Source organism: Typopeltis vanoorti, chromosome 5, assembly GCF_054136105.1.
Source record: "Typopeltis vanoorti isolate ZY-2024b chromosome 5, IOZ_Tvanoo_1.0, whole genome shotgun sequence".
NCBI lineage: Eukaryota > Metazoa > Arthropoda > Arachnida > Uropygi > Thelyphonidae > Typopeltis > Typopeltis vanoorti.
The window spans coordinates 151881824-151895269 of record NC_143553.1 but is presented as its reverse complement, the minus strand read 5'-3'; the positions used below and the strand labels follow the sequence as shown (position 1 = coordinate 151895269).

General features: G+C 35.0%; 1 protein-coding gene across 1 annotated transcript in view; it reads left to right on the top strand.

The window, feature by feature from the left end:
* The window catches only part of LOC150106944 (MKRN2 opposite strand protein-like), a 90146-nt gene continuing 76700 nt past the window's right edge, over nucleotides 1–13446 (top strand). The window contains exons 1-2 of the mRNA XM_090393386.1: nucleotides 1–375; nucleotides 11681–11730. Coding sequence (XP_090249512.1) covers nucleotides 20–375; nucleotides 11681–11730 — 406 coding nt within the window. The 5' untranslated portion in view covers nucleotides 1–19. The remainder of the gene's footprint in view (nucleotides 376–11680; nucleotides 11731–13446) is intronic.

Here is a 13446-nt window from a genome sequence, read left to right as displayed (position 1 = left end):
CAAATGCACGTGATGGCAGATGGCGCTTCTGCTACGCGAAACATGCTGGTTGTTTACAATTAGCATTTTCAGTAAGTCAACTGCTGTTTCTATTAGCGGTAGGTATGTTAGTATTCCTCGTTGGGAACTCTCTTCGGATAAGTTTAGCATTTTCTTTATTATGTATAACGATCCAGGAATCCTGTGTTTCCAGCACTGCATGAAAGATGCCAAAATCTTCTGTTTTGAATTACCAACTAGATGTGGACTTTGTTCAGGTGACTTGCAGACTACAGAATTCAGGATACCACCATTCCGAATACCATCTCCGTTCAGTTGTGCTAAAAGGAATCCTTGTTGTGTTGTGATAAAACCAACCAAAGGAGATTTTTTGCAGTAAGTATTTGTCATCTATCAAGTCTATTTCCAGTAGGATTTACTACCCTGCAATGCAGGGATCCGTGAGCTCAAACGAGCCCTTTAAGCTTTGCAAAAGTAGTTGGCATCTAATACACTAATAAGTTTAAAAATTGCGAGATCGTGCTTATAGGGAAGAGAAACATTATAGTTGCAGTCCTACATGTAGTAGAATTTTCGAAGCAAACATACATTTAATAGAGAAGGATCAAGGGTTCACTCGTTTATCAGGACACCGAACCATTAATCAAAAATAGTAATAAAAGGAATATATGGAGTCTTGAACCGAGTTGCACTTATGCTGAAGGTTATATTTTATATTCTGTAAGTTTTTGATCAGTTTTACAAATTTTCTGGTTCAGGTGCACCCTTATTTATCATTAATATGCAGTTCGTGTGCTAGATATAAAATAATGGTAGCTATTTATTATTCTTTAATATAATTTTAGAACGTATTTTATTCCATATTTTGAGCTCTTTACAACTTCCTTGAGACTGAGCACAGTGTCATACCAATCATTTACTGATGGTAGTGTAATATTTCCAGATTTTTTTAAAGAAAACACTAGGAATTTTTTTATTGATAGCAAGTCAGGTAGCCTCCTTCATACAAACATGGGTTTATGGGGGGAAAATTGCTATGGGATACAGAGTTTCTTCATATGTGTTAGTTCATCGGGTGATAGATGACTGATTTGCATCACAGGATATTAAGACTTAAATAACATTTTATTTAAAAAATTCATAATAAAAGTCAGTCATATCTGTTATAGTTATGCAATGATGAACTAGCAGCCTTAGCTCTCATTGATTATTCAGAAGAGATTAAAAGTTTGTAGTATATGCACCATCAAATATTGAATGGCTGGATTTACTAGCAGATATTGTGATTCAATTGTTGATGCATATTTACTATCACCTTGTATAAATATGCATATATTTATAATAGACATCATATAGAGTTTTTGACTGAGATATAATTGCATCTCTCTCTCTCTCTCTCTCTCTCGCTCTCTCTCTCTCTCTCTCTCTCTCTCTCTATATATATATATATAGAGAGAGAGAGAGAGAGAGAGAGAGAGACAAGACACACAAGCAAACAAATAAATGCTTTGTATTAGATGTTTTTTACATTTTTAAATTAGGTATTATTTAAACAATAACTGTAGTGTGAAACCTAGCACTGGAAAGAGGTGGGGAGGAAAGTTCTGCCTTAGTAATAAAATTTTTCAAGATGTCCCTGAAAATGTGTTTCAATGGGAGCACAATTTTTATTTACTGAACTGAATAATATGTGGTTCATTCAGTATAGCATTTATGTGCGATTTTGAAAAGTAAGTTCAAATCCTGTCAGTTTGTGGAGAAAGACATTTTTTACCTTGCATTACAATTTTTTTTTTCAACTTTTCATAAAAATATTACAGTGTACAGGATATTGCAAAGGAATTATAAATGCATTATACCTTTTTTGAACCATCTAAATTTATTAATAACAGTATAAACATCAGTATCAATGGTTATTGTAATAATTTTAATATCATCTCTCTCCCTCTCTATAAATTAAAGATGCTAAGAAATTATATTCTTGGTTTCATCCTTTATCCAAGTGTAATCAAACAAAGTTTGATTACACTATAAATTTTGATTGCCCAGACTGGTTTTGACCTTTCTTTAGGTCTCATCAGTGGGAGCCTAGAAGTGATACAAAGGTCGAAGTAATGCAGAAGTCATATTTCCATATACGAGTGAAAAAAAAAAAAACTTTCAACATCAATCTCTAATCCGGAGTATTTTAGTAATAAGGTGTGACACTTTTTGACATATTTGTATATGGAAATATGGCTTCTGCATTACTTCAACCTTGATATCACTTCTGGGTCTGGCTCCCACTAATGAGACCTCAATAAAAGTCAAAACCAGTCTGTGTAGTGGCCCTTCATATAATGCATAGCATTATACATTTCCGTAAGGATATGCGTGTTGTATTATGGGATATGAAGGCAATTTATGTGAAGTCATTAGCCTCTATATAAGTAGTCCATCATGAAGTGACTTCACATGCAAAATTTTTTTGCTTAGATAAAGGATGAAACCAAGAATATAATTTCTTAGCATCTTTAATTTGTTGTAAGCAAACAAAGTTTGCACAGGAAGTATCTTCACAACAGGACTAATTGTATATAGAGGCTAATAACTTCACATCAGTTGCATTAGTGTCTCATAATACAAAGCACACATCCTTTCAGGTGTGTATACTGCTATGCATTATGGGAAGGGCCACTACTCAGATAATGCGTGCCTTGCATTACATTATGAGATACTAATTCAATTGATGTGAAGTCATTAGCCTCTATATACAAGTAGCCCAGTTGTAGAGATACTTCATGTGCAAGCTTTGTTTGTTTACACTTGGAATTATATTCTTGGTTTAAAGGATTAAACCAAGAATATAATTCCATAGCATCTTGAATTTATAGTATAACCAAATGAAAAAACTTTCAACATCATCTGTCTCTCTTTTGAGTCATTAGTTTTGTGCTAAGGTTTCAAAGATTTAATTCAGAGAATATTCATTTGGAAAATAGTATGCTAATCTTATGTGCAGAGTATTATCTTCAAAATCTTAAATGATGTACATTGAACACAAATAAACAACATATTTTTGTACTTTTAAAAGAATCTTAGGAAGCTATTTCCTTTCCTTCCCTTCCTCATAAATCAGCCTTTGATGGAAATAAGCTGTAGTTGTGGTTTTTTCCAAATTTTAAAGTCATTAGAAAAATGTTACATTCATTCATGGTAAGACAAAATCTGAGTATGGGAGGAACTTAGCCAATCAGTTTAAAGCAGTCATAGAGGGTTTTTTCTCTATTTGATAAGTAAAAGGAAGAATAGTAATAGAACTTTTGTGGATGCTGATATAATGCTATATGATGCAATATGTCTTTTCTAATGATATATTGAGATTGAATAGATAAGAAAATTAAATGGATACTGAAGATGCAAAAAATGGAAAACCTTGATGTAAATACAGTGGTGGATTTTATGGAAAATCAGCCTGTATATGAGAAATATGCAAAGAAAGAAACAATGCTTTTGGCCTAATTGAGTTTTAACATTGGTAGATTAGGATATCAAAGTAATTTCCGGAGCATAAGATAGTCTCGATGCTCACAGGTGGTGCCAGAAATTAGAGGCAGTGAATTATAGGTCAGTTAATACTTTTGGAATGATGATTTAGAGTAAGAAGGCAACTTGACTTTGTTTATAAGAAGATTTGCTTAGCAATTCACTCACAATTGGATGTCGAAAATGAATACATACATTATAGACTTCACAAAAACATTTCAAAGGCAACATGGAAGATTATTACATAAATTCAGGCAGCATGGGAGATAGCAATCCTGAGGTACTTACCCAGTTCCTCAGGGTGGCGTATAATATGGATTACTCTGCCTTAATATCAAAATTTTATGTTTTGACCTTTACATTCAGATAATCTTCAGGAATATATATATATATATGTGTGTGTGTGTGTGTGTGTGTGTTAAAGATACCAAGCAATTTTAAACCTGGTTTTACTCCATTTCCCAAGTAAGCAAACAGACAAACAAGTCAAGTTTGCACCTGCAAGTGTTGCAAGTCTAGCTGACCCTGCACGTAGTGCAAGACCAAGGCAGCTCATGGTAAAAGTAGAATAAAAACTTGACTTGTTTGTCTGTTTGCTTACTTGGGAAATGGAGTAAAACCTGGTTTAAAATTGCTTGGTATCTTTAATATTTATTATACCCAAGGTAAAATACTTTCTACATATATATATACACTCACACACATACTACATTAAAGCAACTAGCACTGTATCATTGTAAACTACATACTGTCTAAAACATTAACCTGCCTAGCCTTATCCTTTGTGGTAAGAAATAAATAAAATAAAAGCATCATAGTGAAAATAAATAATTACATCAAAGCCTCTATAGCTTAGTTTTGAGGATGCCCTCTTTTTGAAATAATCTAGGGTTTGAATCCTGTGTAGGATGTGAAGAACCTTTATCAGGACTTCTCAGATTAAAGTAAGTTATCCAATCCCATACAGAGGTGACATTGTTATCTCAGAAACTCAGAATTTTCATGCTTAAAACAGGCAAACCAGCCTGAAAAATATGTGCAACTGACAGCCATAATACATTGTGTAGATTGGGTTTTCTGCCCTATCAGAGCATTAATCATGTTTCAAATGCAGCAAGTTACTTGACCATTACACACCATTGTGCCTAGCATTCATTGGGGAAAATGGAAATTAATTATATCAGCTATTCAGAAAATTCCTGTTTTTGACATTAGCTATTAACCCCTACAGTTAGTCTTGCTACCTTATATTAATGTATTCATTGGCTTAAACATTGGCTGACCTGTGGTTATTGTATTTAATTTAGTCCTTAAAAGGGACATTTGGTTCTCCTGTTGACATTTTTTTAATTGAAGTTACTTTGTTTACATTGGAGTAGCCATTAGCAGATGTGATTTTTATTATTTTTGTTTGTAGAGATTGCTGCAGTTTGACAATCTGAGGATATGCATTGTTGTCAGGATTGTATATATGTTGACAAAAACATGGAAATTTTGAGACTATTATTTGTGTTTACAAGAATGATGGTCTCTACAAACAAAAATAAGGAACATCACATCAGCTAATGGCTAAAGTAATTTTCATAAAGTCAGCCAAGGAGAATAAGAGAACCAAGCCTCCCTTTTATATAAGGATAAATAGGTCAACCAATGATTGCATACATTAATATGAAGTAGTAAGAGTCCCTTCTATTACATCTTGTCTTGGGTTGTTACATGAAATTATTCTCAGCAGGTATATAAAATTCATTTTTTCCTTCCCTGTAACCATTTCTCCTTCTAGCCTGTCCCCCACAGTTGAAGTCTTCCATAATTATGTGATCTACATCATGCTAATGTACCAATGCATGCCATCTACATTCGCTTATACTCCCTGACCTAGAACAGCAACCAACTATATATTTCATCCTCTGCACCTTATCTCACACCAGATAGCCTCAAATGAATTGCCTTCTGCATCCCTTAAAAAAAAAAAAGGGATGCAATTCTGTACTTTCATGTTCCACCTCTCTCATCTTAAACATCCCGATGGTATATACAATTGTAGCATCACCTAAAGATAAGGCAGACACTCTTGGCATATATTATTGGCTTTGTTAGGTCATCTAAACTATTGTTTAGATGACCTAACCAAATCTTTTCCCACTATTCACAAAAAGAGCAGAAAAGTACTTAGTAGTCTTGAGGCTAATAAGTTCCTTGATTCAGATGTTATCCCTCCAGTTGTATTAAAAGTTTGTGTTTTAGTTGCATCTGTCCAGCAGTGGAAGCAAGCTTTAATCCATTCTGTGCTTTAAGTTGACTTTCACATCTAACCTATTCTAACCCAAACATATCACTTCTTTTTCTTCCAAACAGTACTTTTCTTCTCAACTCTCCTAACACTTTATAACATCCCAAATGTACCTGATCTTGGAATCTTGTTCTCACGTTTGTGGTGACACATCAAACACTTCTTTTAGAATGGTTGATCATATTCTGAGGAGAATTGCTCATTTAATAGATGACCTCTCTCTCTTACTTAATGACTCCTCATAAATGTTCTGTTTTGTTATGTCTTTTCTGTAGATGTTTCTATGGATTCTGCTCCACTGAAGTAGCCACCATTTATCCATATTCCTCTAATTAGGTACGAACATGCACAGCTGGTGGTCACTTTCTGTTGGGACTGTTAAAACAAGATGTAGTGCCCAACATTCCTTTTCAGTGCAACTTAAAAACACACCAAACTTGCTTCTCCTTTTCCTCTTTCATGCCATTTACCTCTGCCCTCTGGAACAGGCTGCCTCATGAAGTATTCCAATCTACAACTTGCACTTTTCAAGAAAAATGTTAATAAATGTCTTCTTTCTCATTCCTCACCTGTAACTCCTCACACGGCACAAATGTGTTAAATAGTTCTTTGACTTCTTGTGTATGGGATTACAGGGTGGTTCAAAATTTCACGTACAAACTTTGAGGGGGAGGTAGAGAACATCAAAATCAACCATATTCACATAGGAAAGCATGGCCTTAAACACCATCCGAAAGTGATAGATGATGCTGTTCGCCAGCACTCCAGGTGAGCAACTGGGCTTCCTCATTCAAGCTTTCGACGTCGTATGAAGAACATGCATCGTTTTACGAATGATCAGGTGGTAGACATGCACCTCATTTACTGGTTAGCTGACGGTAATGGACGAGCTGCTGTACGAATGTATCGCGAAAGGTACCCAAACAGACTTGTGCCGCATTACCAAATGTTTGCGCATATGCATCAGAATTTGTGTGACTATGGATCATTCAGGAATCGCAGGCATGATGGGCAGCCATAATCGACACAAAATCCTGCCATGGAAGAGGAGGTGTTGCATGTGATGGACAATAATCCAGAGACAAGCATACGTGCCGTTGCCGCTGCTATAGGAGTATCTCGATCCAGTGTATTGCACGTTTGCACTCTGAGCCCTTACATCTGTTTCATCTGCAATGGGTCAAGTTACTGATGGCTGAAGATTATCCTCGATGTGTGGAATTTGTGCAGTGATTTCTGCAGAAAAGTGCTGTAGACCTGGATTTTCCAATTTGTGTTTTGTTCACAGATGAAGCTTAATTTACCTGCGAAGGGGGTCTTCAATCACCACAATGCTCATGTGTGGGCCCATGAGAATCCACATGCTGCACAACAACGCTTCGCCATTAATGTATGGACAGGTATCGTCACTGACTGTTTAGTCGGCTCATACCTGTTACCACCCTGACTGGACTCCCAGAAGTATCGGACCTTTCAGGAAGAAGTTCTGTCGGATTTACTGAACAATGTTCAGTAAATGACTTCCAATGACTGTGCATTGGTAGATGTGGTTCTAACATGATGGGGGCTCCAGCCCATTTTGGCATTTCTGTGCTTCAGTATTTGGACAGGTCCTTTGGGGCTCGATGGATGGGGTGTGTGGTGGACCCGTTGCATGGCCCCCCACACTCATCTGATTTATCGAGTTGATTTCTTTCTGTGGGGGATCCTTAAAGCGATGGTGTACGAAACGCCTGTTGCCTCTGGTTTGGACCTCTTTGCAAGAATGGCCATCGCCACTGCTAATATCCGAGAAACTCCAGGTATTTTCGAAAAGTGCCACAATCAATGCATCATTGATGTCAGGCATGCATCACTGCTAATGGTCGTAACTTTGAGCACCTGATGTGAAACCATATTATGTATCCGAACTGTTCAGTTATGCCTAATAAAGTTTTTTACACTACTTACTGCCTTGCTTCTGTATCTTTGTGTTCCTGTTAGTACCTTCCGGTTGTATTTCCTGTCATGCTTTCCTATGTGAATATGGTTGATTTTGATATTCTCTACCTCACATCAAAGTTTGTATGTGGAATTCTGAACATTCAGTATATATATATATATATATATATATATATTTATATTCCATACATAGAATGTATGTTTGCTTCTCTGATATACCATGTCAGAGTTTCCAATTCAGTCTCCTCTCTGATTTTCTTTAGCTACAAATTTCTCATTGCTATCTACTTCATTCATTTGTTGTCTCTATTGTTTTGCTGATGTCACCAACCATTCTGAACTTTTAATGTCAATTTGCTCTAGTTGAGCTTTTCTAATATTGAGGTTGTCTTCCTTGGAGGTTTTATTATTCTTCTTTTTCCAACTGCACAGATCAGTCAGGTAGAGATGCTGATATATTTTCTATTACTATAACTTTACACATATTGTTGAGATGCCTACGAGATAACCTTAATAGTTCTCCAAACTTTAGATCTTTCTTTACAAGTGATCCTTCTAAGTATGGTATGGATGTTGTTTGTCCTCTAGGCAATTCAGACCATATTGTAGTGTTAATTTTTTTCCTGCCATAGAGCAACATTCATCCACATGTTTTCTAGCATTATAAAATTGCTAAATGGGATGATCTTCATGACTTCCTTCTATGCTTCATTTCCTTGGTTGGATTATTATTTTCAGCCTTATGATCCAAGTATTTGCATTGAACATATTAACAAAACAATTCTTTTTGGGTACAGAAACATTTATTCCCCATTCCACTTTAAACTCTTGTCTCTTATCTAAAACTTCGTTTTCCAAGAAGTGATAAGGCTGTATGGGGGGGGGGGGAACTGTCATATTAGAATTGGCTTTCATCAACACTCCTTAATTTTTTGTTTATACCAAGTCCTTAAATAACTGATTGAAAATATTTAGCACACCCAAAACTGATTTTGAATGGACTGGACATAGGTAATTTGCATCATGGTCAAATAGCAGTTATGCTTTCTGATCTCTTACCAAATATAAATTTTGACATCCATGCTTCCATTTCTTATGTACTTGAATGGGTCATTGCATCATTGTCCACAGGGGAAACCAATCTCCTGGCTTATTTTTCTTCTAATTTTTGCATAGATGGTCTTGGGTAATGGACTCTTATCACTTCTAATGCACAGCCTTCAATGCCTCTATTGATTTTTGACCAAAAAGAGATTCAGAGGAATCTTGTTCAAATTGTATACTGAAAGAGTGCTTGTTCTGATGGCATTTCTGCAATTGTATGGAAGTTTTGTTCCTTAAAATTGACTCCTGTTCTATGGTGCCTCAAACTTTGCAATTAAGGCTCTCTTTCTTCTATATTATATATCAAAGTCATCTCTATTTCACTAAATCCAATACAATCTGAAGTTTTATTGATTACATAAACTGCACTCCCATTTTATTTGACAAGCCATGCAATACAAAAATCATCTCATTTTCTAGAGTATCGACTTCTGCAATTTTCAATTCTGATCTCCAAACCATTCTTCAATGGTATTGTGATAACTTTGTTAATTTTAATGCTAGATAAAACTATCCTGTTTTATTTCTTGCATAAAAAGATCTTATTCTTCCATTTTTAACTTGAACTCAAATCTCAATATAGTTTGAGATTGCTCTTCTTGGAATTGCTCTAACTTTAAATCTCTCTTGTCTTAAACATATTGCAAATATTACCTTTTCTTCTATATAAATCAAAATTCCTTCCAGTCATTTAATATTATTCTTATACTTTGGATGATGCCCTTGAGCTCCCTAAATATATTTGACTTCTGACAAGAGAGAAAAAATTAGGTTGATTAATGATCCATCTTTCACACAGAAGTTCATTTCTTCCCATTGCATATTTTACAAATATTTCCACGAACACTGATCATCAGAATTGGCGTTTCTGCTATGGTAAAAACATTTGAAGCAGTATTTAACATCTTTCATAGTTCAATTCTAAACTCGCAGAGCAGATTTTTCTTCATTCATGCCTTCTGTCTTTTGGAACGGTCTTCATGTATTTCCTAAATAATACAATTTTCAATCCACAATATTAACAGGGTTTTTTTTTCCTTTTTCTCATCTTTCTACTCAAACCTCTCGTGGATGGGATTATCATTAAAAATAAAATAAATAAATAAAAAAAGATGTCTTGGTTTTCATATCTAAGAAATGGAGACTTTTGGATGTCCATAATCAGCCAAACAGTTATCAGGGAACTGGATTTGTGAAACATGTTTTGAGGACTATGTGTTGATAATTAATTCTGTTATTCTTACAGAATTATTTATGAAATCACATGTTTGATTAAAAATAGTTTATTTCTATTGAATGAAAGGAATTCCATTTTTTATTCCCTTGAAATTTGCAAGTATAAGAATTTGTCAGCTGGGCTGGTTACCAACCATCCGCAGCCTAGTCTGGTAATGAGGCTGCCATCTTAGGGCCGCCAGACATGCCCCCTTTGGTCCAGGATTGCTTATTGGGTATTCATAGCTAACCACCATTTCTGATGGCCATTCTCCTATCTGCCACCTAGAGACTCGCTTGGTCGCAGTAGCTCTGCTCCAAGTCATCCACAACAAAGTAATAGATCAAGTGAACAAATTTAAATATCTAGGAAACTGTATAAGTCCCAATGGAGAAATCAACATTGCATATAAAAAGCAAAAATTCTTGCAGTCATTGGAACTTTGAACAGACACTTCAATAAACAGATGTCTAGAACAACCGAAATAAAACTATATAAAATAATAGCCAACCAATTCTGAAATATGGCAGTGAAATATGGACTTTGGGAGAACGAGATAAAAGACAAGTGGAAGCTGCAGAAATGAAGTTCCTATGACTGCTCACTAAAAGAAAACAATTATCCATAATTAACATAACAGACGACATCACAAACTATAGAAAGAACTGGAAAAAACCATGTAGAAAGAATGAATGAATGAGGACACATGGCCAAATATTGCCATCTGTGCTCATAATATAAACCTCAAAAATATAAACCAAGGGATACCTATCAAGAGAACATTGGCAGAAGACTTGTTAAGCCTTTGAAAACATAACAGGCAAACAATTGCCTAATGCATGTTTGTAATGAATTAAAACTGTAATGAATTAAAAATTCATTACAGTTTCATAGTCAAATATTTGAGAACTTAAATATTTGGAAATTGACCAGAGAGGTTTATGAGAATACAATCTTCAACAATTGTAATTAGCCTGTAATTAGAATTTTTTCAAGCTACTTGGAAATTTCCAAGTAGCTTGAAAAAATTCCATGATAGATCTCTAAAGTGAGGTTTCTAGATTATGATAAGTGAAAATGAAATCTAGCTCTTAACCTTTTTCTTAACTGCAAGCAAACTTAACTTCCATGGACACCCTTCTCACTTACAATAAATTTTTAAAAAAAAATCATCAGTCATTACTCTGCAGTCCCTTAGGTAAAAACTGACTGAGCATCCACTAATACAAAATACAACTTTTCCTGCTTCAATGAGCAGCAGTAAGTATTGCTCGTTCTGTACTTTTACTTTTCTTACCATATTTCCATCCTCTTCTCACTCTGTGCATTGCATTCTTTGTGTAACTGATTATTACTGTGTTCTTTATGTTGCCTCCATAATACTCTCTTCCATAATTGCTTGCTTAATCATCTTAATTCATTTATTTTACACTTTGTTTAATCTTCTAGTACATATATAATTTTTGAATTTTTTTTTTAAATGATCATAATTTTTAACTTTTACCACTTGTAATTTTATTATTATTATTGTATCTTAGCTTTAGTTACTGATTTACTGTAGTTATTGCTGATTAATATATTGTTATTGATTTGATTTTCAGCACTTACCAGAACTCTTCAGAATTGCATATTGGAGTTACAGATTCTAAAGGTAAGAAGTATGCATGCAGTTTTTTTCTGAATAGTGATAACTTGCAAAATGAACTAGTAATACTAATGATAACTGGCATTACTAGTTCATTTAATTTTTCTCCTTCTTTTTAGTAACCATTTTTTAAATCTGATGACTTAGATTCAGAGAATTAATGCCTCTTACCCCTATCATTTCTCACGCTTGACTAATTTTCATTTTTCAAATTTTGAGATATAAATTCAAAGTATTTCTTCTATCTTTTAGAAACACTTCAGTACGTTTCTTCTGACAGTTTATTAACAGTTTGAAAGATATATTTTTATAAAAAATGAAATTTAAAAACATCAAGTAAAAAGAGTAATGTTAAAAACAATACAGTAACAAACTTTTTATATTTTATATATATATATTTTTTATTTTCAGCTAGTTATCTTTTATTCTTGTTGATGATGAAATATTGCGATTGCATTTAATCCTTTATCCAAGTGTAAGCAAACAAAGTGCCCATGTAGTAGTTTCACGACTGGGCAACTTGTATATAAGGCTATTGAATCGCATCACTTGCCTTAGTGTCCTATAATGCAAAGCACGCATCCTTATGGACATGTATAATGCTATGCATTATGGGAAGGGTCACTACCAGACCAGTTGTGACCTTTATTAGGTCTCATCAGTGGGAGCCAGGTTGAAACCAGTTTGAGTAATGACCCTTCCCATAATACATAGCATTATACATGTCCATAAGGTTACATACTTTGCATTATGGGATACTAAGGCAAGTGACATGAAATCATTAGCCTCTATATATGAGTTGCCCAGTCGTGAAGTTACTTCACGTGCAGACTTTGTTTGTTTACACTTGGATAAAGGATTAAACCAAGAATATAATTTCCTGGGATGCTTAAGGGTCAAAGCTGTAATAACTGAAAGGTGACCTCCACATAGCCTTTAAAGGAATGCAGAGAACTGACCAAGGCTTCTGACCTAAAGTCAAACCCTCACCTTCTTGTGGAGCACCCTGTTAGGTATTTATCTGAATACTGAATGAAGGATTTAGCCGACGAAATTGTATTTTTATTGGCTTAAACCACGATATAAAGTGATGGTACAACATGGCAGAATTTCATGCTGGATGGGGCATCACCAGGTTAAACAAGGCTCGCATTGTTTTTGCTATGGAACCAGGGCAAACAATGAAAAGTCAGCTACTGGAACAAATCCTTAAATGCATCCCAACTCATCATCACCAGAATTCATCATAATTGTAAGTAGTCCAGGAGGCTTGGAAACCTTTGGACGCCTTGTTTGAGACATTAGCTTCATGTTGCCTGTGATTCATCTCTGGAGCGTCTTTTTTCTGAAGCACCAACAATGTACCACAAGGCAACACAATGAAATTGAGTTCATATCAATGAACTCGATTTCGTCACATCTAGTCGGAGAAGCTGGTCACTTTTGAGAAAATTAGGTGGAGCAGAGCCAACGACACACAAAACAACAATGATAACTCCTGATCAAATGGCTAACCATTTATTGAAACCCTCCAAGATTCATCCTAGCTCTACCAGGAAAATTACTGTACAAGTTTCCATCAGACAAATCCTGAAGATGGAACCCGAGCTTCCTGAACTCATACACCCAATATCTCGGGAAGAGGTACAAATAGCCTTAAAATTGACCAAGAATGGCAAAGCTGCAGGAGTGGATGGTGTACTCCCTGAATTCCTAAAACAT